The sequence below is a fragment of the Taeniopygia guttata genome, chromosome 21 (assembly GCF_048771995.1).
Source record: "Taeniopygia guttata chromosome 21, bTaeGut7.mat, whole genome shotgun sequence".
In the NCBI taxonomy this organism is placed as follows: Eukaryota; Metazoa; Chordata; class Aves; order Passeriformes; family Estrildidae; genus Taeniopygia; species Taeniopygia guttata.
In genome coordinates this window covers 6,035,351-6,058,896 of record NC_133046.1, presented here as the reverse complement: position 1 = coordinate 6,058,896, position 23,546 = coordinate 6,035,351, and the positions used below count along the sequence as shown (strand labels likewise).

Genomic DNA, 23,546 nt, shown 5'->3' with positions numbered 1-23,546 from the left:
AGCTGGATCGGCCTCGCGGGGGCGGCGGATGATCCAGGGATTCCAAGGATGCAGCAAGGGCTGGGATGGGGAGAGGGGAATATTCCTGAGAGGGCTGGGATGAGGAGGGAAGATCCCTGAAAGGATTGGGATGAGGAGGGAATATTGGTTGGGATGAGGAGGGAATATCGGTTGGGATGAAGATGGAATATCCCTGAGAGGTTTGGGATGAGGAGGGAATATCGGTTGGGATGAAGATGGAGTATCCCTGAGAGGTTTGGGATGGGGAGGGATTATTGGTTGGGATGAGGATGGAATATCTCTGAGAGGTTTGGGATGAGGAGGGAATATTGGTTGGGATGAAGATGGAATATCCCTGAGAGGTTTGGGATGAGGAGGGAATATCGGTTGGGATGAAGATGGAATATCCCTGAGAGGTTTGGGATGAGGAGGGAATATTGGTTGGGATGACGATGGAATATCCCTGCGAGGTTTGGGATGGGGAGGGAATATTGGTTGGGATGAAGATGGAATATCCCTGAGAGGTTTGGGATGGGGAGGGAATATCGGTTGGGATGAGGATAGAGGGAATATCCATCAGCAGCTCCCATTCCAGGGCTTGGGAATATCCATCCTATCACTGGGATGTTCCCCATGGAATTCCCGTTACAGCTGGGAATGGATCCAGTCCCGGGATGAGTTCCGCACTCCCTGGGCTGGGATTTCTCCGGTGTCAATGGAGAGGGCGGAAGTAGAGGAACAAGGGGTGGATTTTCCCTCCATCCCACCCCATTCCCAGTGGGAAAAGAGGAAATTTTGGGTGTTTTTACCTGTTTTTTAGGATGTGCAGCTCCAGGGGGGGTGCATCAGAATCCCAGAATTCTGGGATGGGCTGGAATCACCTTGAAGCTCATCCTATTCCATTGGAAACCTGCAATCCCCAGCTGCTCCAAGCCCCTTCCCAGAGCATTCCCGGGGAAGCAGAACCCTTGGAATGCTGCCCCCAAATCCCAGAAAAGCCCCGAAGCCACAAACCAAGGAAACCACGGCCATTCCTATGGGATTTATTTCCACACTCCCCCTGTTTTCCTTTCCTCGGGAAGCCGAGCGGGCTCGGCTCCCAAATCCAGGGGATTTCAGTACCTCAAAGTCCAGATCCTCAAATTCCCAGTCGGGAACAGGAGTGGATATTGCAGCCAGAGCCGCTTTTTCGGGAGCTGCTCCCGCTCTTCCCGGCATTCCCAATATATACAGATTCCTTCTTTTTACAGGTAATAATTTACAGCCTATTTATAATCCAGGGATTTCTATCTCTAGGGATTACCCACACCCACACACACACACACACACACACGCAGGGAAACCGAGAAAACCCCGCCGCTCCCAACTCCAGATCCGCTGGATCTGGGGGAGAATCCCGCATTTTTCCCAGTTTTTTTCCTCGCAGCGGCTCAAGCGCCCAGTGCGGCACCGCTCCCGGGAATTCGGGGGACTCCTGAGGTAGGAAATTTGGGAATTCCGTGCGGGCTCACAGCGCCAGCGGGAGCTGCCAGATGAGCAGGGAGCTGTCCGTGGTTCCGGAGCGGCGCGCGGATTCCGCCCGGAAATCCCGGTACCCGCGGCCTCCGGAGACGATGGCCACGGAGGAGATTTCCTTGCGGGAAGAATCCCGGGAGCAGGGCCGGCTCCGCACCCACACGTCGGGATCGTCGGCCAGCTCGTAGATGGATCCGTCCTCCTCGGCGTGTCCCGGCGTTCCCGGCGATCCCGGTGCCACTTCCCGCACGGAGAGCAGCTGGCCGGGCAGGTGGGCCGTGGAGCGCAGCCGGTATTGTAACAAAATCCCTTTTTTCCGCATTTCCCGCGGCTGGAGCCCCTCCGGATCTGGGGATTTCTCCTCCTCGGGCTCGTCCTGCTCGTCCTGCTCGGTCCGGAGGGCGTCGGGGGCCAAAGTGCTCAGAGCCAGCGCCAGGAACTGCACGGGGCCGGCGTGGCCGTTCAGGGACACCATCCCCTTCCCTGGAAAACAGCGGGATCGGGATGGGAATGGGCCGGGAACGGGAACGGAAACAGCGGGACGGGAACAGAAACAGCGGGATTGGGATGGGAATGAGCCTGGGAATGGGCTGGGAATGGGCCAGAAATGGGCTGGGAATGGAAACGGCGGGATGGGAACAGAAACAGCGGGATTGGGATGGGAATGAGTCTGGGAATGGGCCAGAAATGGGCTGGGAATGGAAACAGCGGGATGGGAAAAGAAACAGTGGGATTGGGATGGGAAAAAGTCTGGGAATGGGAATGGAAAGCAGCGGGATGGGAACAGAAACAGCGGGATTGGGATAGGAATGAGTCTGGGAATGGGTCAGAAATGGGTTGGGAACTGAAACAGCAGGATGGGAACAGAAACAGCGGGATTGGGATGGGAATGAGCCTGGGAATGGGCTGGGAATGGGGCAGAAATGGGCTGGGAATGGGAACAGGGGATGGAAACAGAAACAGCGGGATTGGGCTGGGAACGAGCCAGGAACAGGAACAAAAACAGCAGGATAGGAACAGAAACAGTGGGATCGGGATGGGAATGAGCCTGGGAATGGGCTGGGAATGGAAAAAGCAGGATTGGGATGGGAATGAGCCCGGGAATGGGCCAGAAATGGGCTGGGAATGGAAACGGCGGGATGGGAAGAGAAACAGCGGGATTGGGATGGGAATCAGCCTGGGAATGGGCTGGGATGGGGCAGAAATGGGCTGGGAACGGAAACAGTGGGACAGGAACAGAAACAGTGGGATTGGGATGGGAATATGCCAGGGAGTGGGCTGGGAGTGAGCCAGAAATGGGCTGGGAACAGAAACGGCGGGATGGGAACAGAAACAGGGGGATTGGGATGGGAATGAGCCTGGGAATGGGCTGGGAATGGGTTGGGAATGGAAATGGCGGGGTGGGAAAAGAAACAGTGGGATTGGGATGGGGAAAAGTCTGGGAATGGGAATGGAAAGCAGCGGGATGGGAACAGAAACAGCGGGATTGGGATGGGAATGAGCCTGGGAATGGGCCAGAAATGGGCTGGGAACGGAAAAAGCAGGATGGGAACAGAAAGAGCAGGATTGGGATGGGAAGGAGTCTGGGAATGGGCTGGGAATGGGGCAGAAATGGGCTGGGAATGGAAATAGTGGGACAGGAACAGAAACAGTGGGATTGGGATGGGAATGAGCCCAGGAATGGGAACAGTGGAGTTGGGATGGGAATGAGCTGGGAATAAGATGGGAATGGTTGGGAATGGGTTGTGGATGGGAACAAGCCAGGAATGGGCTGGGAATGGTGCTGTTTTTTGGGAGCAGTGTAGTTTTTTTGGGAAAAATGCTGTTTTGCGGGAATGTCGCTGTTTTCCCGGGAACGTCGCCATTTTCCTGGGAAGGGTGCGGGGCTCACCGGTGATTTTCGGGATGCCCTCCAGGCGTGGCACGGGCAGCAGGACGATGATTCCCAGATCCGTCCCCACCCAGAGCGAGCCCTGGCACAGCAGGAGGCTGGTGACACGCACGAGCTTCTGTCCTGCAGCGGGAAAAGCCGGGAAAATTCGGGATCAGGGAGAACCCCGCGGCACAAATCCCGGCCGGCCACGGGGTTTCCATAGGGATCGGCGTCGGGAAAATCCCGGCAGATCCGCACCGAGAGGGCAGCACTGGGAATAGAAAGGAAATAAAAAAGGGAAAAGAAAAAGTGGGAGAAAAGCAAGATATTCCAGCAGGAAATGAGGATTTTATGGGAAGGAATTAACGGGAGTTGGGAAAGCGATAAATCCAGGGAAAGAGAGAAATCCAGGGAAAGAGAGAAATCCAGGGAAAGAATAAAATCCAGGGAAATGGATAAATCCACGGTTCTGCGGCTCATGAAGGAGCTGCCACATTCCAGAGGGTTTGGGTGCAGGAGTTCAAATGGATTTAATCCCAACGCTCCCGGCCCGGGAATGCAGGGATGGGAGGGATATCGGGATATTGGGTTAGGGACATGCCTGGAAAAAGAGGGAAAAGGGGAAAAAACAGGGAATTACACAAGTCTGGTGCTCGGAACTAATGAAGGGATTATGGAGCTGTGGAGTGGGAATGAGGCTGGATAACCTGGAGTGGGAATGGGAATGGAAATGGGAATGGGAATGAGGCTGGATAACCTGGAGTGGGAATGGGAATGGGAATGAGGCTGGGATAACCTGGAGTGGGAATGGGAATGGGAATGGGAATGGGAATGGGAATGGGAATGGGAATGGGAACGAGGCTGGGATAACCTGGAATGGGAATAGGAATGAGGCTGGATAACCTGGAGTGGGAATGGGAATGGGAATGGGAATGAGGCTGGATAACCTGGAGTGGGAATGGGAATGGGAATGGGAATGAGGCTGGGATAACCTGGAGTGGGAATGGGAATGGGAATGAGGCTGGATAACCTGGAGTGGGAATGGGAATGGGAATGGGAATGAGGCTGGATAACCTGGAGTGGGAATGGGAATGGAAGTGGGAATGAGGCTGGATAACCGGGAATGGGAATGAGGCTGGATAACCTGGAGTGGGAATGGGAATGGGAATGGGAATGAGGCTGGGATAACCTGGAGTGGGAATGGGAATGGGAATGAGGCTGGATAACCTGGAGTGGGAATGGGAATGAGGCTGGGATAGCCTGGACTGGGAATGGGAATGGGAATGGGAATGAGGCTGGGATAACCTGGAATGGGAATGGAAATGAGGCTGCGATAACCGGGAATGGGAATGGGAATGAGGCTGGGATAACCTGGAATGGGAATGGGAATGAGGCTGGGATAACCGGGAATGGGAATGGGAATGAGGCTGGGATAACCTGGAGTGGGAATGGGAATGGGAATGGGATAACCCAGAGTGGGACAAGGATGGGGGACAGGTGTGGGATCATGGAATAAATTTGGGATCCAGAGATGGGATCGTGGGACACAATTCCTGCCCGGCTCCATCCCTGCCCCGTTCCTCGGGAAAGCCGCGGATCCCGGTGGGACCCCCCGGGCTGCCCCATTCCCTAATTCCCCCTGCGCCCTTTAATTAGCTCCCCACATTAGCTGTTAATTGGGACCCCACTGGGCAGCAGGAAGATCCCATTCCTAATCCTGCCTGAATCCAATAATTGCTCTCATTAGTTATTAATTAGGATCTCACCAGGCAGGGTGATCCCATTTCCTGATTCCTCATGGATCCATTAATTAATGATCCTAATTAATCATTAATTGCTCACCAGGCAGCAGCAAGGTGGTCCCATCTCCTCATTCCTCATGGATCCATTAATTAATGACCCTAATTGAGGCTGTTAATTGCTCACTGGGCAGCAGCAGGGTGGTCCCATCTCCTCATTCCTCATGGATCCATTAATTAATGACCCTAATTAAGGCTGTTAATTGCTCACCGGGCAGTAGCAGGGTGGTCCCATTTCCTGATTCCTCATCGATCATTAATTAATGACCCTAATTAATCACTAATTGCTCACCGGGCAGCAGCAGGGTGGTCCTGGTGGCCACGTTGATCTCCTGGAGGTGCTCCTGGGTCTCCGTGTGGAACAGGCGGATGGAGGAGCCCTCGGCAAAGGCCATCCACACCCCGCTGCCCGCCCGCACCATCAGCGTCACCGCCGCCGCGGGCTCGGGGTGCGCCTCGAAACAGTGCTGCAGATTCCCAACATTCCCAGGATTACCCACATTCCCGGAATTCCCAGAATTCCTGCTCTTGGAGTGCCAAGCTCCATCAGGCATTCAGCCCCCAGCCCTCCCCTGGCGGAATCCAGCCTCCCTCCAAGCTGCTTCCAAGGCATTTTCCTATTCCTCTTCCCATTCTCCATTCCCCATTCCGGTCCTGTTCCCATTCCTGTACTTGTTCCCGATCCCACTCCTATTCCCAGTTCTGTCTCCTTCCCAATACCATTCCCATTCTCCTTCCTATTCCCATTCCTGTACCTGGGTCTGATCCCATTCCCATTCCCACCCCTATTCCCATTCCCACTCCTGTACCTGTTCCTGAACCCATTCCATTCTTCTTCCTCTTCCACTTCCTGCTCCCATTCCCGTTCCCGTTCCCATTCTCGTTCCGACTTCCATCCCCATTCCTGATCCCGATCCTTGTTCCCAATCTCACTGTTCCCTCTCCCACCCCTATCCCCATTCCTGATCCCATTCCTGTTCCCATGCCCATTCCCATTCCTATTCCTGATCCCAATCCCCATTCCCGATCCCGCTGTTCCCATTCCCACCCCTATCCCCATTCCCAATCCCATTCCTGTTCCCATCCCATTCCTGATCCTGATCCCCGTTCCCGATCCTGCTGTTCCTGCTCCCACCCCTATCCCCATTCCTGATCCCATTCCTGTTCCCATTCTCATTCCCAATCTCCATCCCCATTCCTGATCCCGCTGCTTCCACTCCCATCCCTATCCCCATTCCTGATCCCGATCCCAGTTCCTGATCCTGCTGTTCCCGCTCCCACCCCTATCCCCATTCCCAATCCCACTGTTCCTGCTCCCACCCCTATCCCCATTCCTGATACCAATCCCTGTTCCCGCTCCCACCCCTATCCCCATTCCCAATCCCCATTCCCAATCCCACTGCTCCCGCTCCCACCCCTATCCCCATTCCTGATCCCGATCCCTGTTCCCGCTCCCACCCCTATCCCCGTTCCCGATCCCTGTTCCCGCTCCCACCCCGTCCCCATTCCCGATCCCGGTGCGGTTCCGGCCGTTCCCGTACCTGGCTCTGCAGCTCTGGCATTCCCAGGACACGGACGAGGTTCTGGGAACTGGCCCAGAGCGACTCCTCCAGCGCCAGCAGCGCCCGCACGGGGCCCGGCCCCACTCGGAGCATCCGTACTGAGCCCGCGTCCCACAGACCCTCTGGAACGGGAGCACGGGAATGGGGTCAGGAATGGGGTCACTCGGAGCACCCGCACCGAGCCCGCGTCCCACAGACCCTCTGGAATGGGATCATTGGGAACGGGGTCAGGAATGGGGTCAGGGAACGGTCCCAGCCCCACCTGCAGCACCCGCACCGAGCCCGCGTCCCACAGATCCTCTGGAATGGGATCATTGGGAACGGGGTCAGGAATGGGGTCACTCGGAGCATCCGCACCGAGCCTGCGTCCCACAGACCCTCTGGAACGGGATCATCGGGAACGGGGTCAGGAATGGGGTCAGGGAAGGGCCCCGACCCCATTCAGAACATCTGCACCGATCCCACGTCCCACAAACCCTCTGGAATGGGATCCCCGGGAATGGGGTCGGGGCCTTTCCCTGACCCCACTCGGAGCAGCCGCACCGAGCCCGCGTCCCACAGACCCTCTGGAATGGGAGCACGGGAATGGGGTCAGGAATGGGGTCAGGGAAAGGCCCCGATCCTATTCAGAGCATCTGTACTGAGCCCGTGTCCCACAGACCCTCTGGAACGGGATCACGGGAATGGGGTCAGGAATGGGGTCAGGGAAAGGCCCCGTCCCCATTTGGAGCATCCGTACTGAGCCCGCGTCCCACAGACCCTCTGGAACGGGAGCACGGGAATGGGATCAGGAATGGGATAGCAAGGAAGGGCCCCGACTCCAGCCAGAGCATCTGCACCCGGCCCACATCCCACAGATCCTCTGGAACCGGATCATCGGGAATGGGGTCAGGAATGGGGTCAGGGCCTTTCCCTGACCCCACTCGGAGCAGCCGCACTGATCCCACGTCCCACAGACCCTCTGGAATGGGATCATTGGGAACAGGGTCAGGAACAGGATAACAGGGAATGAGAAAACATGGAACAGCATAATGGCACAGAATAACGGGGAATGGGATAACAAGAGGGAATGGGATACCAGGGAAAACAGGGAATGCTGAGCACACATGGAAAAACGGGATACCAGGGAAAACAGGGAATGCTGAGCCCACATGGAATGGGATACCAGGGAAAACAGGGAATGCTGAGCACACATGGAAAAATGGGATACCAGGGAAAACAGGGAATGCTGAACACACATGGAATGGGACACCAGGGAAAACAGGGAATGCTGAGCACAAATGGAACAGGATAATAGCGAATGCTGAGCACACATGGAAGAAAGGGATACTAGGGAAAACAGGGAATGCTGAGCACACACAGAATGGGATACCAGGGAAAACAGGGAATGCTGAGCACACATGGAATGGGATACCAGGGAAAACAGGGAACTCAGCACAGCCGGGAAGCTCCAGGTGCATCTGCGCCCCACAGGGTCATTCCCACTTCCCAACATTCCCAAAATTCCCTTTTCCCACTGCACTGGAGCAGGGAAGGAGCGGCCATCTCCACCCTGAGGGCTCCTTGGAAATGCCCAAATTCCCTTTTATTTAATGGATTCACTCCAGGCCAATCCCAAGGATCTGGGAGCAGCTGGATCGGGATGAATCCACAGCCAGAGGCTCCGATCCATCGGCACCTTCCTTCTTTTTATTCCCAATCCATGTTTTTGTACCCAAACCCTCGGATCCCAGGAATTTGGAGCCTTTGGATGCTCCAAGCCCTGCTCCCAGCAAACCCCAATTTCCAGGGAAAAGGAGCGATTCCAGGGAAGCTCAATTCTCCCAAGAAATTGGGATGAGGTTAAGAACTCCCCCTGTGGCTGCTGTTTAATCAATTAAAATTAATTAAATCCCTTTAATTGGCTCCCAGCGTTGCCATAATTTGGGAAAGGGGATATGCACAATCCCAAAAATCCACATTTAGGGGAATTTTGTGGCTCGGGATTGAGCCAGGTGCTGCTTCCTGCAGCTTTTCCTGGATAAAACCCGGAATCGTGGCCGAAAATCCCGCAGGATTCCCGGCTCTTCCCAACCCCCTAGCGATGAAAACGGGGAATTTCCCAGCCCGGGAATTCCTGCAGAACAGGGAATGGCACCTCAGCAGGATGGCACCTCAGCCTGAGCCAAATCCCGGGAAAACGACCCCAAAATCCAGGGAATAAAGGGAATTTTCCACCTGGGGGGGGGGGGGTGGTTTGGAGGGGAACAACACCATTTCCAGCCCCAACACCGGGAATTTTGGGAAGGCAAAAATTCCCATTCCTTGTGATCCCACCCTGGATCTTGCAGCAACCCCTCTCCGTGACCATTTTCCCAAGGTTTTCCCCCAAAATGAGTTTGTTTGGATCCACCACGGGAAAAGGGGATTTCCCTGCTCTGGGGCTGCCAAGGGAAAGGGAAAATATTGGGAAAATAAATGAAAAATTGGGATTTATCCTAAATGGGATTTATACTAAATGGGATTTATCCACAGGGAGCATCCTAAATGGGAATTTATCCCAATCCCAATGGGATATCCTAAATACAGATCCTAAATATGGATTCATCCCAATGGAAAAGCCTAAATTTGGATCCTAAATACGAATTTATCCTGATGGGATATCCTAAAAGGGGATTTATCCCAATGGGATATCCTAAACTATCCTAAACAGGACTTATCCCAGTGGGATATTCTAAGTGGGGATTTATCCCAGTCCCAACAGGATATCCTAAATATGGATTCATCCTGATGGGATATCCTAAATGGGGATTTATCCTAAATGGGGATTTATCCCAATCCTGATGATATATCCTAAAGGGGGATCCTACATAGAGATTTATCCTAAAGAGGGATTGATCCCAATCCTGACGGGATATCCTAAAGGGGGATTTACCCTAAATGACGATCCATTCCAATCCCGACGGAATATCCTAAAGGGGGATTAATCCCAGTCCTAATGGGATATCCTAAAAGGGGATTTATCCTAAAGAGGAATCCATTCCAATCCCGATGGAATATCCTAAAGGGGGATGAATCCCAGTCCCAAAGGGATATCCTAAATGGGAAGTGATCCCAAAGGGGGATTGATACCAGTCCCAATGGGATATCCTAAGGGGGATTGATCCTAAACGGGAACTGATCCCAAAGAGGGGTTGATCCCACTCCTGACGGGATATCCTAAATGGGAATTGATCCCAAAGGGGGATTGATCCCAGTCCCAAAGGGATATCCTAAATGGGAATTGATCCTAAATGGGGATTGATCCCAGTCCCAAAGGGATATCCTAAATGGGAATTGATCCCAAAGGGGGGTTGATCCCAGTCCCAAAGGGATATCCTAAGGGGAAATTGATCCCAAAGGGGGATTGATCCCACTCCCGACGGGATATCCTAAATGGGAATTGATCCCAAAGGGGGGATTGATCCCAGTCCCAAAGGGATATCCTAAATGGGAATTGATCCCAAAGGGGGGATTGATCCCAGTCCCAAAGGGATATCCTAAGGGGGACTGATCCCAAAGGGGGGTTGATCCCACTCCTGACGGGATATCCAAAATGGGAATAGATCCAAAGGGGGATTGATCCAAGTCCCAAAGGGATATCCTAAGGGGGACTGATCCCAAAGGGGGGTTGATCCCAATCCTGATGGGATATCCTAAGGGGGATTTATCCTAAACGGGAACAGATCCCAAAGGGGGGTTGATCCCACTCCCGACAGGCTATCCCAAATGGGAACATCCCGCTCCGGGGGTTCCGGGGGCCCCGCTGCTCACCGCGGTTCCGGGGGAAGGCGGCCACGCTGCCGTCCTGCAGCCCGGCCAGCAGGAACGCGGGGCTGTTCCGCAGGCACAGCACGGGCACCGCGCCCGGCACGCGGCACCGCTGCAGCACCGGCGTCCCCGCCGCCACCGCCCCGAACACCAGCAGGCTGCGGGAGCGAGGGACAGCGCCGTCAGCGCGGGGACCGCGGGACAGAACCCGCAGCGCGGGGAGAGAACCGGGATCGGCATCGGGATTGGCACCGGAGTGTGGGGAGAGAACCGGGATTGGCCCCGGAGCACGGGGAGAGAACGGGATCGGCATTGGGATTGGCTCTGGAGCGCGGGGAGAGAACCGGGATTGGCATTGGCATCGGCCCCGGAACGTGGGGAGAGAACCGGGATCGGCATCGGGATCGGCATTGGGATTGGCATCGGGATCGGCCCCAGAGCGCGGGGAGAGAACCGGGATTGGCATTGGGATTGGCTCCGGAGCGCGGGGAGAGAACCCGGGATTGGCATCGGGATCGGCCCCGGAGTGTGGGGAGAGAACCCGGGATTGGCATTGGGATTGGCATTGGGATTGGGCCTGGAGCGCAGGGAGAGAACATGGGATCGGCATCGGGATCGGCCCCAGAGCATGGGGAGAGAACTCGGAATTGTCATCAGGATTGGCCCCGGAGCATGGGGAGAGAACCCAGGGTTATTGGGATTGGCCCTGGAACACAGGGAGAGAACCCGGGATCATCAGGATTGGCCCCGGAGCGTGGGGAGAGAACCCAGGATTGGCATTGGGATCGGCCCTGGAGCGCAGGGAATGAACCCGGGATCATTTGGATCGGCCCCAGAGCGCAGGGAGAGAACGGGATCGGGATCATCCCCGGAGCACTGGGAGAGAACCCGGAATTGGCATCAGGATCGGCCCTGGAGCATGGGGAGAGAACGGGATCGGGATCATCCCCGGAGCGCAGGGAGAGAACCCAGAATTGGCATCAGGATCGGCCCTGGAGCATGGGGAGAGAACCCAGGATCATCGGGATCGGCCCCGGAGCACTGGGAGAGAACGGGGTTGGGATACAGATTGGGATCGGCCCTGGAGCGCAGGGAGAGAACAGAATCGGGATCATTTGGATCAGCCCCGGAGCATGGGGAGAGAGCAGGGTCAGGATCATCGGGATCGGCCTCGTAGTGCAGCATTTAGAATCGGGGCTGGGATTTGGGATCAGAGCCGGGATTTGGGACGAGAGCTGGGACTCGGGGTCAGAGCTGGGATTTGAGATCAGAGCTGGGATTTGGGATGGGATTCAGACAGGAGCTGGGATTTGGGATTGGAGCTGGGATTCGGGATGGGATTCAGACGGGAGCTGGGATTTGGGATTGGAGCGGGGATTAGGGATCGGGGCTGGCATTTGGGATCGGGGCTGGAATTCGGGATGGGATTCAGATGGGAGCTGGGATTTGGGATTGGAGCTGGGATTTGGGATGGGATTCAGACAGGAGCTGGGTTTTGGGATCGGGGCTGGCACTCGGGATCAGGGCTGGGATTTGGGATCGGGGCTGGGATTTGGGATCAGGGTTGGGATTCAGGATCAGGGCTGGCATTCGGGATCGAGGCTGGGATTTGGGATCAGGGCTGGCATTCGGGATCGGGGCTGGCATTCGGGATCAGGGCTGGCATTCGGGATCGAGGCTGGGATTTGGGATCGGGGCTGGGATTCGGGATCAGGGCTGGGATTCGGGATGGGAGCTGGGATTCGGGATCAGGGCTGGGATTCGGGATGGGAGCTGGGATTCGGGATGGGAGCTGGGATTCGGGATCGGGGCTGGGATTCGGGATCTCACCTCCCGTCCTGCAGCCCCAGGCACACTGCGGGGTGGGGGGCGCTGGGGGCCGGCTCCGGGGCCGTTCCCGGCTCCGCGGGATCCTCGGGCTGCGGCTCCGGGATGAATTCCATGCACAGCACCGGGGCCGGCACCGGGAAGGATTTGACGGTTCGGGGCACGGAGCGGTTCAGGGAGAAGATCTCCACCTGCCCCCCCGCCCCCTCCTGCCCCCCTCCCACCTGCAGGAAAACGGGAAAAGTGGGAATGAGCATCCCGGGATTCCAGCAGAGCCGTCCCAAATCCCAAATCATCCCAAATCCCGGGATCCATTGGGGTTGTGCTCACCCAGAGATCTCCACCTGCCCCCCCGCCCCCTCCTGCCCCCCTCCCACCTGTGGGGCAGGAAAACCAGGAATGAGCATCCCGGGATTCCGGCCAGAGCCTCCCCAGATCCCAAATAACCCCAAACCCAAATCCCCAAACTCCAAATCACCCCAAGTCACAAATAACTCCAAACCCCAATCCCCAAACTCCAAATCCCAAAGTCCAAATCACCCCAAATCCCAAATAACTCCAAATCACCCCAAATCCCAAATAACTCCAAAACCCAATCCCCAAACTCCAAATCCCAAAGTCCAAATCATCCCAAATCCCAACTAACTCCAAATCCCAAATAACCCCAGATCCCAAATCCCGGGATCTGTTTGGGGTTTTTGTCACCCAGAGATCTCCACCCGTCCCCCCCTGCCTTCCTCCCACTGGCAGGAAAAGCGGGAAGAGGATTCCAGCCAGAGCCATCCCATATTGCAAATCCCAAACAACCCCAAATCCCAAATAACCCCATATCCCAAACCCCAAACCACCCCAAATCCCATACCCCAGATAACCCCAAACCCCAAATCCCAAACCTCAAATTCTAAACCCCAGATAACCCCAGACCCCAAACCCCTAACCCCAGATAACCCCAAATCCGAGACAACCCCAAATCCCAGACCCCAGATAACTCCAGACCCCAAATCCCAAACCCCAGATAACCCCAGACCCCAAATCCCAAACCCCAAATCCCAAACAACCCCAAATCCCAAACCCCAGATAACCCTAAACCCCAGATAACCCCAAATCCCAGATAACCCCAAACCCCAAATAACCCCACATAACCCCAAACCCCAGATAACCCCAAACCCCAGATAACCCCAAACCCCAAATAACCCCAGACCCCATATAACCCCAAACCCCAAACCCCAGACAACCCCCAAACCCCAGACAACCCCAGATAACCCCAGATAACCCCAGATAACCCCAAACCCCAAATAACCCCAAACCCCAAACCCCACATAACCCCAAACCCCAGATAACCCCAAACCCCAGATAACCCCAAACCCCAAATAACCCCAGACCCCATATAACCCCAAACCCCAAATCCCACACCCCAAACCCCAGACCCAAACCCCAAATCCCAGATAACCCCAAACCCCAGATAACCCCAAACCCCAGATAACCCCAGATAACCCCAAACCCCAAACCCCCAGATAACCCCTAACCCCAAATAACCCCAGATAACCCCAGATAACCCCAAACAACCCCAAATAACCCCAAACAACCCCAAACCCCATTTACTCACCCAGAGGAAGCCCTGGGGCAGGGAGGTGCTGACGGCCGAGCAGCCCAGCAGCGACGAGTGCACGGGGTTGTGCACAGCGGCCCCGAGCTGTGGGGGAGCCAAAATTCGGGATTGGCACCGGCCCCGCTGCTCTTCCCGAATTTCCCCTCTTGGAATGCCCCAATCCCTGCTTTTCCCAGCCCCTCCAACAAGGGATTCATGCTTTTCCTCCCAAAAATCATGGATCAGAGGGGAAGAGGATGGAGAACCCAAATCGTCCCAAACAAGTGCAGGATGAGTGGGAATCCCAAAATTCGGGATGTGGCTGATATTCCCAATTTTTCCCCTTAGATTCCATAAATTCCTGCCTTTTCCCACTCTTCCACCATGGGATTTGTGCTTTTCCTCCCCAAAATCATGGATATGAAAGGCAAGGGGATGGAGAACCCAAATCATCAGGCACAGGATGAGTGGGAATTCCAAAATTTGGGATCCAGCTGCCATTCCCAACCTTCCCCCTTGGAATGCCCCAATTCCTGTTTTTCCCAGCCCTTCCACTACGGGATTTGCGCTTTTCCACCCCAAAATCACGGATATGAAGAAAGAGAAGATGGAAAACCCAAATCGTCCCAAACAGGCACGGGATGAGCGGGAATCCCAAAATTCAGGATGTGGCTGCTATTCCCAACTTTTCCCCATAGATTCCATCAATTCCTGCTTTTCCCAGCCCTCCTCTATGGGATTTGCGCTTTTCCACCCCAAAAATCATGGATATGAAGAAAAAGAGGATGGAGAACCCAAATCGTCCCAAACAGGCACGGGATGAGTGGAAATCCCAAAATTTGGGATCCAGCTGCCATTCCCAACCTTCCGCCTCGGAATGCCCCAATTCCTGCCTTTCCCAGCCCCTCCAACATGGGATTTGTGCTTTTCCACCCCAAAATCATGGATATGAAGAAAAAGGAGATGGAAAACCCAAATCACTCTGAACAGGCAGACTGTCAGTACATTCCCCAAAATTTGGGATTCAGCTGCTATTCCCAACTTTCCCCCTTAGATTCCATCAACTCCTGCCTTTTCCCACCCCTCCACCATGGGATTTGTGCTTTTCCTCCCAAAAATCATCGATATGAAGAAAAAGAAGATGGAGAACCCAAATCGTCCCAAGCAGGCACAGGATGAGTGGGAATCCCAAAATTCGGGATGTGGCTGCTATTCCCAACTTTTCCCCTTAGATTCCATCAATTCCTGCTTTTCCCAGCCCCTCCAACATGGGATTTGTGCTTTTCCACCCCAAAATCATGGATATGAAGGAAAAGGAGATGGAAAACCCAAATCATCCCAAGCAGGATGTCAGTACATTCCCCAAAATTTGGGATCCAGCTGCTATTCCAAACTTTCCCCCTTGGATTCCATCAATTCCTGCCTCTTCCAGTGTGGGATTTGTGCCTTTCCCAGCCAGATTTGGGACTTTCCATCCCCTCAAGAATGAGATTTGTGCCTTTCCCACCTGGATCTGGGATTTTCCATCCCCTCAGGAATGGGATTTGTGCCTTTCCCAGCCGGATTTGGGACTTTCCATCCCCTCAGGAATGGAATTTGTGCTTTTCCCAGCCGGATTTGGGGTTTTCCATCCCCTCCAGAGTGGATTAGTGCCTTTCTCACCCGGATTTGGGGTTTTCCAGTCCCTCAGGAATGGGATTTGTGCCTTTCCCAGCTGAATCTGGGATTTTCCATCCCCTCCAGAGTGGATTTGTGCCTTTCCCACCCGGATTTGGGGTTTCCCATCCCCTCAAGAATGGGATTTGTGCCTTTCCCAGCTAGATTTGGGATTTTCCATCCCCTCAGGAATGGGATTTGTGCCTTTCCCACCCGGATTTGGGGTTTTCCATCCCCTCCAGAGTGGATTTGTGCCTTTCTCACCCGGATTTGGGGTTTCCCACCCCCTCCAGGGTGGCATTCCGGGGTTTTCCCGGCTCTCACCTGCAGATCCAAGGCTTTGGAGGAGAAGGCTGGAATGTGGCAGGACAGGATTGGGCACCAGAAGGGAGCTCGGCTCTTGGTGTCCTCGTCGGGGCAGAGCCAGCCCGGCTGGTTCTCCTCCCCTGCGGAAAACCGGGATCACCCCCACCCCAAACTCCCCCTCCGGGATCCATCCCCACCCCAATCCCCCGTTTTCCATGGATTTGGGATGTGCCTCATCCCCTTCTCAGAATTACTGCAGCGTGGAGAGGGAAAAAATACCAAAAAAACCCAAATTTATGGGAAATAAAAATCACATTTTAAGGTGTTCCCTCGTATCAGGCTGGGATGGGGTGTGGGGTTTGGCTCGTGGATATGGGATTATCCCAGATTTCCAAAAAAAAATAGGGAAAAGCAACCAGGATTATCTCACATCTTTAAAAAAATGGGGAAAAACAAATGGGATTATCGCACATTTAAAGAAAAAAAAGTGAAAAGCAAACAGATTTAAAAAATAATAGGGAAGAGCAAACTGGATTATCCCAGATTTCATAAAAAATGGGGAAAAGCAAACAGGACTATCCCAGATTTTTAAAAAATAGGGAAGAGCAAACAGGATTATCCCAGATTTCATAAAAAATAGGGAAAAGAAAATGGGATTATCCCAGATTTTTTAAAAATGGGGAAAACCAAACAGGATCATCCCAGATTTCATAAGAAATGGGGAAAAGAAAATGGGATTATCCCAGATTTTTTAAAAAATGGGTGGAAAAAATGGGATTATCCCAGATTTTAAAAAAAATGGGGAAAACCAAACATGAAGTGTTAAAAACTGGAGAATCCCCAAAGATTCCAGCCTAGTGCTCCACGGGAATTCCAGATTTTTACCCCAAAATTCCCCAAACTTCCCAAACCTTCTCCAAAAACCTTCCAAACTTTCTCCAGAACCTCCCGACCTTCTCAAAAAATTCCCAAACATTCTCCACAAGCTTCCCCAAAGGCTCCCAAACCTTCTCCAGAACCTCCCCAAAACCTTCACCGAAAATTCCCAAAACCACAAGAACCTCCCCAACATTCCCCAAACTTTCCCAAAACCTTCTTGAAAAACCTTCCAAACCTTCTCCGGAACCTCCCCAAAACCTTCTCCAGAACCTCCCCAAACCCCAAGAACCTCCCCAACATTCCCCAAACTTTCCCAAAACCTTTTCCAGAACCTCCCCAAAACCTTCACCGAAAGTTCCCAAACCTTCTCCACAATCTTTCCCCAAAGCCTCCCAAACCTTATCCAGAACCTCCCCAAACCCAAGAACCTCTCCAACATTCCCCAAACTTCCCCAAACCTTCTCCGAAAACCGTCAACTCCTCCTCCAGAACCTCCCCAAAACCTTCTCCCAAAATTCCCAAAACCTCTTCCAGAACCTCTCCAAAACCTTCTCCAGAACCTCCCCAAAACCCCAAGAACCTCCCCAGCATTCCCCAAACCTCCAAAAACCTTCCAAACTTTCTCCAGAACCTCCCCAAAACCTTCACAGAAAATTCCCAAACCTTCTCCACAAGCTTCCCCAAAGCCTCCCAAACCTTCTCCAGAACCTCTGGAAAACCTTCTCCAGAACCTCCCCAACATTCCCCAAACCTCCAAAAACCTTCCAAACTTTCTCCAGAACTTCCCCAAAACCTTCTCCAGAACCTCTTGACCGCCTCACAGAATTCCCAAACCTTCTCCACGAGCTTCCCCAGAGTCTCCCAGAGCTCCTCGCTGTCCTGGCCGCCCCTCCCATCCCGTTTTTCCCGCTTTTCCCGCTTTTCCCGCTTTTCCCATTTTTCCCGCCTTTCCCGCTCCGGGACTCACGCAGGCCGATCTTGGCCAGGTGCAGCCGGTTCACCCAGGAGATCTTGCTCAGGGGGCTGGGGGTGATGAACACCACCATGACGCTGATGGGGCGCCCAGACCTGCGGGAACGGCGGCCTTCAGCCTCGCCCCGTCATCCTCCTCCTCCCCATCCTCATCATCATTGTTATTGCCACCCCCATCATCCTCCTCATCTTCATTCTCATCCCCATCATCCTCCTCCTCCCCATCCTCCTCATCATCATCCTCCTCCTCATCTTCAGCCTCACCCCATCATCCTCCTCCTCCAAATCCTCCTCCTCATCATCGTTATCCTCACCCCCATCATCCTCCTCCTCCCCATCCTCATCCTCCTCATCTTCAGCCTCATCCCATCATCCTCCTCTTCATCTTCATCCTCACCACCATCATCCTTCTCCTCCCCATCCTCCTCATCATCATTATCCTCATCCCCATCATCCTCCTCATCTTCAGCCTCGCCCCATCATCTTCCTCCTCCCCATCCTCCTCCTCCTCATCATCGTTACCGTCACCCCCATCATCTTCCTCATCTTCAGCCTCATCCCCATCATCCTCCTCATCTTCAGCCTCATCCCATCATCCTGCTCCTCGTCTTCATCCCCATCATCCTCCTCCTCCTCATTTTCATCCCCATCCTCCTCCTCCTCATCTTCACCTTCATCCCCATCATCCTCCTCCTCATCATCTTCATTCTAACCCCCATCATCCTCCTCCTCATCTTCATCCTCATCCCCATCCTCCTCCTCCTCATCTTCATCCTGCTCTTTTTCCTCCTCATTTCTTCTCTTCCTCCTCCACCTCTTCCTTATCCTCATTTCCTCATCCTCTTCTTCCTCATCATCCTCATCTGGCTCTTCATCCTGCTCCTCCTCTTCTTCCTCCTGCCCATCTTCTTCCTCCCGCCCTTCCTCGCCCTCCTCCTCCTCCTCCTCCCGGCTCACTTGTCGGGTTTCCCGGGCAGCAGCAGCCGCAGGCGGCACTTGTTGGCCGAGTGGATCTCCTCCTCCTTGACCTTCATCATCCTCTGCAGGGCCAGGCACCAGTCCTGGGCCACCGTCATGTTCAGGTTCTGGAGAAGGTCGGGAGCGCTCCCTCAGATCCTGGATCCCAAATCCCAGATCCCAAATCCCAGATCCCAGATCCCGGATCCCGGCGGTACCTGGTAGGTGCCGTGCAGGGTGCTGACGAGCAGCGTGATCTGCTCCACCACCGCCAGGTCCTTCTGCAGGTCCTGCAGCTCCTGGAAGAGCCGCGGGGGGCCCAGGTAGACCTTGTCTTTGGGGGGAAAAAGCGGGATTTTGGGATTTTGGGATTTTGGGCACACGCCGAGGGGAGCCAAGCCAGGATTCGGCACCGGCACGGAGCAGGGACGGCCCCACGGCCGCGGCTCCTCCGACACCTCCGTGGGTGGTGAGTCCCAGAGCGGTGACACCCCCGAAATCGCAGCCCACCAGGGTCGTCCCACCAGGAAGGAGGCCCTGACCACCTCCCAGAATGGTGAAATCCCCTAAAATCCCCCAAATCCCCTACAGCACCCCAAATCCCCTAAAAACACCCCAAATCCCCTAAAACCCCCCAAATCCCAGCCCAGGGAGGTTTTCCCACCCGGAATGAGGCCCCGAGTGCTGCATCCATGACTCCATCACCCATCAGAGCGATGAAATCTCCTAAAACTCCCCAAAATCCCCTAAAACCCCCCCCAAATCCCCTACAACACCCCAAATCCCAGCCCAGGGAGGTTTTCCCACCAGGAATGAGGCCCCAAGTGCTGCATCCATGACTTCATTACCCCTCGGAAAGATGAAATCCCCTAAAACACCCCAAATCCCCTAAAAAACCCCAAATGCCCTAAAAAACCCCAAATCCCCTAAAAAACCCCAAATCCCCTAAAAAAGCCCAAATCTCCTAAAACCCCCAAATCCCAGCCCAGGGAGGTTTTCCCACCCAGAATGCGGCCCCGAGTGCTGCATCCATGACTCCATCAGCCCATGAGAGCGATGAAATCCCCTACAACACCCCAAATCTACTAAAACCCCCCAAATCCCCTAAAAATCCCCAAATCCCCTAGAACTCCCCAAATCCCCTAAAAACTCCCCAAATCTCCCAAATCCCCCCAAATCCCCTAAACCCTCCAAATCTCCCAAATCGCCTACAACACCCCAAATCCCCTACAACACCCCAAATCCCCTAAACCCCCCAAATCCCCCAAATCCCCTACAACACCCCAAATCTCCTACAACACCCCAAATCCCCTACAACTCCCCAAATCCCCCAAATCCCCTAAACCCTCCAAATCCCCCAAATCGCCTACAACACCCCAAATCCCCTACAACACCCCAAATCCCCCAAACCCCCCAAACCCCCCAACCCCCTGGCTCACTGTGCGCGGCCGGGCCGGCGGGCGCGTGCCGGCGGGTGCCGGCGTTGGCTCCGGCTCCGTCCTTGTCGCCGGCGCCGCTCTCCTGTCCCACCTCCACCACCTGCACCTGCGGCAGGGCCGTGCTCCACTTCAGCACGTACTTGGGGCCCAGCGGCACCAGGCTGCTGATTTCCAGCTGCCCTCTGCCAGGACAAGGATTCCAGGTCAAAAAAATCCCAGGTTTTCCCAAAATTCCCGGATTTTCGCCCCCTGTCCCCCAAAAAAACACCTCTGGTTTTCCCTCCCACCAAAAAATACATGTACTGCCCCACACCGTACAGGAACCCCAAATGTGGGGCTGCTGATTTCCAGCTGGGTTCTGCCAAGGCAAGAGCTCCAGGTCAAGAAAACCTCAGATTTTCCCAAAATTCCCATATTTTCGCCCCCTGCCCCCAGAAAAACCACCTCTGTTTTTCCCCTCCCCCAAAAAATATGTGTAATGCCCCACACAGTGCAGGAACCCCAAATGTGGGGCTGCTGATTTCCAGCTGCCCTCTGCCAAGCCAAGAATTCCAGGTCAAGAAAATCCCAGGTTTTCCCAAAATTCCCTGGATTTCCTCCCCGTCACCGAAAAAAAAAAAAACACCCCTGTCTTTTCCCCAAAAAAAAAATATGTACTGCAAGCCAAGCGCCCCACACTGTGCAGGAACCCCCAAATGTGGGGCTGCTGATTTCCAGCTGGGCTCTGCCAGGACAACGATTCCGGGTCAAGAAAATCCCAGGTTTTCCCAAAATTCCCATATTTTCGCCCCCTGCCCCAAAAAACACCTCTGGTTTTTCCCCTCCCCGCAAAGAATATGTGTACTGCCCCACACCGTGCAGGAACCCCCAAATGTGGGGCTGCTGATTTCCAGCTGCCCTCTGCCAAGGCAAGAATTCCAGGTCAACGAAATCCCAGATTTTCCCAAAATCCCTGGGTTTTGCACCCCAAAAAAAAATCAAACCCCGATTTTCCAACCCCAAAAAAATATGTGTGCTGCAAGCTGAGCGCCCCACACCGTGCAGGAACCCCCAAATGTGGGGCTGCTGATTTCCAGCTGCCCTCTGCCAGGACAAGGATTCCGGGTCAAGAAAATCCCAGAATTTCCCAAAATCCCTGGATTTTCACCCCCCAAAAAAACCAAAACCCTGATTTTTCCCCCCCAAAAAAATGTGTGTGCTGCAAGCCAAGCGCCCCACACTGTGCAGGAACCCCCAAATGTGGGGCTGCTGATTTCCAGCTGCCCTCTGCCAAGACAAGGATTCCGGGTCAAGAAAATCCCATATTTTCCCAAAATTCCCATATTTTCACCCCTCGCCCCCAAAAAAACCACCTCTGGTTTTCCCCCCCCCGCAAAAAATATGTGTACTGCCCCACACCGTGCAGGAACCCCCAAATGTGGGGCTGCTGATTTCCAGCTGGGCTCTGCCAAGGGAAGAATTCCAGGTCAAGAAAATCCCGGATTTTCCCAAAATCCCCAGATTTCCTCCCCCACACCAAAAAAAAAACAAACCACCCCTGTCTTTTCCCCAAAAAAAATATATGTACTGAGAGCCAAGCGCCCCACACCGTGCAGGAACCCCCAAATGTGGGGCTGCTGATTTCCAGCTGGGCTCTGCCAAGGCAAGAATTCCGGGTCAAGAAAATCTCAGATTTTCCCCAAATCCCTGGATTTTGCACCCCAAAAAAAATACAAAGCCTGATTTTTCCCACAAAAAAATATGTGTGCTGCAAGCCAAGTGCCCCACACTGTTCAGGAGCCCCCAAATGTGGGGCTGCTGATTTCCAGCTGGGTTCTGCCAAGACAAGGATTCCGGGTCAAGAAAATCCCAGATTTTCCCAAAATTCCTATATTTTCACCCCTCGCCCCCTAAAAAACACCTCTGGTTTTCCCTCCCACCAAAAAATACATGCACTGCCCCACACCGTGCAGGAACCCCAAATGTGGGGCTGCTGATTTCCAGCTGGGCTCTGCCAAGGCAAGAATTCCAGGTCAACAAAATCCCAGATTTTCCCAATATCCCTGGATTTTGCACCCCAAAAAAACCACCAAACCCTGATTTTTCCCCCCCCCAAAAAAATCTGTGCTGCAAGCCGAGCACCCCACACCGTGCAGGAGCCCCCAAATGTGGGGCTGCTGATTTCCAGCTGCCCTCTGCCAAGACAACGATTCCGGGTCAAGAAAATCCCAGGTTTTCCCAAAATTCCCATATTTCCGCCCCCTGCCCCCAAAAAAACCACCTCTGGTTTTTCCCCCCAAAAAAAATATGTGTAATGCCCACACCGTGCAGGAGCCCCCAAATGTGGGGCTGCTGATTTCCAGCTGCCCTCTGCCAGGACAAGGATTCCGGGTCAAGAAAATCACAGGTTTTCCCAAAATTCCCATATTTTCACCCCCTGCCCCCCAAAAAAACCACCTCTGGTTTTCCCTCCCACCAAAAAACACATGTACTGCCCCACACCGTGCAGGAGCCCCCAAATGTGGGGCTGCTGATTTCCAGCTGCCCTCTGCCAGGACAAGAATTCCAGGTCAAGAAAATCCCGGATTTTCTCAAAATCCCCAGATTTTGCACCCCAAAAAAAATCAAACCCTGATTTTCCCCCCACAAAAAAAATATGTGTGCTGCAAGCCGAGCACCCCACACTGTTCAGGAACCCCCAAATGTGGGGCTGCTGATTTCCAGCTGGGCTCTGCCAAGCCAAGAATTCCAGGTCAAGAAAATCCCAGATTTTCCCAAAATCCCCAGATTTTCCTCCCCAAAAAAATCCAAACCCTGATTTTCCCCCCCACAAAAAAATATGTGTGCTGCAAGCCGAGCACCCCACACTGTGCAGGAACCCCCAAATGTGGGGCTGCTGATTTCCAGCTGCCCTCTGCCAAGGCAAGAATTCCAGGTCAAGAAAATTCCAGATTTTCCCAAAATCCCTGAATTTTGCACCCCAAAAAAAAACCAAATCCTGATTTTTTCCCCCCCAAAAAAAATCTGTGCTGCAAGCCAAGTGCCCCACACCGTGCAGGAGCCCCCAAATGTGGGGCTGCTGATTTCCAGCTGGGTTCTGCCAAGGCAAGAATTCCAGGTTGAGAAAATCCCAGATTTTCCCAAAATCCCTGGATTTTGCACCCCAAAAAAACCACCAAATCCTGATTTTCATCCCCCAAAAAAATATGTGTGCTGCAAGCCGAGCGCCCCACACTGTTCAGGAACCCCCAAATGTGGGGCTGCTGATTTCCAGCTGGGCTCTGCCAAGGCAAGAATTCCGGGTCAAGAAAATCCCAGGTTTTCCCAAAATTCCCGGATTTTGCACCCCAAAAAAAATCAAACCCTGATTTTTTCCCCCCCAAAAAATATGTGTGCGGCAAGCCA

General features: G+C 53.9%; 1 protein-coding gene across 5 annotated transcripts in view; it reads right to left on the bottom strand.

Annotated features, from left to right (window-relative positions):
- Positions 1 to 1,027: 1,027 nt before the first annotated feature.
- ARHGEF10L (Rho guanine nucleotide exchange factor 10 like) overlaps positions 1,028 to 23,546 on the bottom strand; it is a 58,762-nt gene continuing 36,243 nt past the window's right edge. For all 5 annotated transcript variants that reach the window (XM_072917329.1, XM_072917330.1, XM_072917331.1 and 2 more), the window contains 12 exons: positions 20,163 to 20,344; positions 18,942 to 19,057; positions 18,724 to 18,851; positions 17,762 to 17,862; positions 15,934 to 16,055; positions 13,972 to 14,058; positions 12,369 to 12,589; positions 10,542 to 10,696; positions 6,729 to 6,871; positions 5,480 to 5,654; positions 3,407 to 3,529; positions 1,028 to 1,998 (listed from right to left, as the gene is read on the bottom strand). In XM_072917329.1, coding sequence (XP_072773430.1) covers positions 1,508 to 1,998; positions 3,407 to 3,529; positions 5,480 to 5,654; positions 6,729 to 6,871; positions 10,542 to 10,696; positions 12,369 to 12,589; positions 13,972 to 14,058; positions 15,934 to 16,055; positions 17,762 to 17,862; positions 18,724 to 18,851; positions 18,942 to 19,057; positions 20,163 to 20,344 — 2,044 coding nt within the window. In that variant the 3' untranslated portion in view covers positions 1,028 to 1,507. The remainder of the gene's footprint in view (positions 1,999 to 3,406; positions 3,530 to 5,479; positions 5,655 to 6,728; positions 6,872 to 10,541; positions 10,697 to 12,368; positions 12,590 to 13,971; positions 14,059 to 15,933; positions 16,056 to 17,761; positions 17,863 to 18,723; positions 18,852 to 18,941; positions 19,058 to 20,162; positions 20,345 to 23,546) is intronic.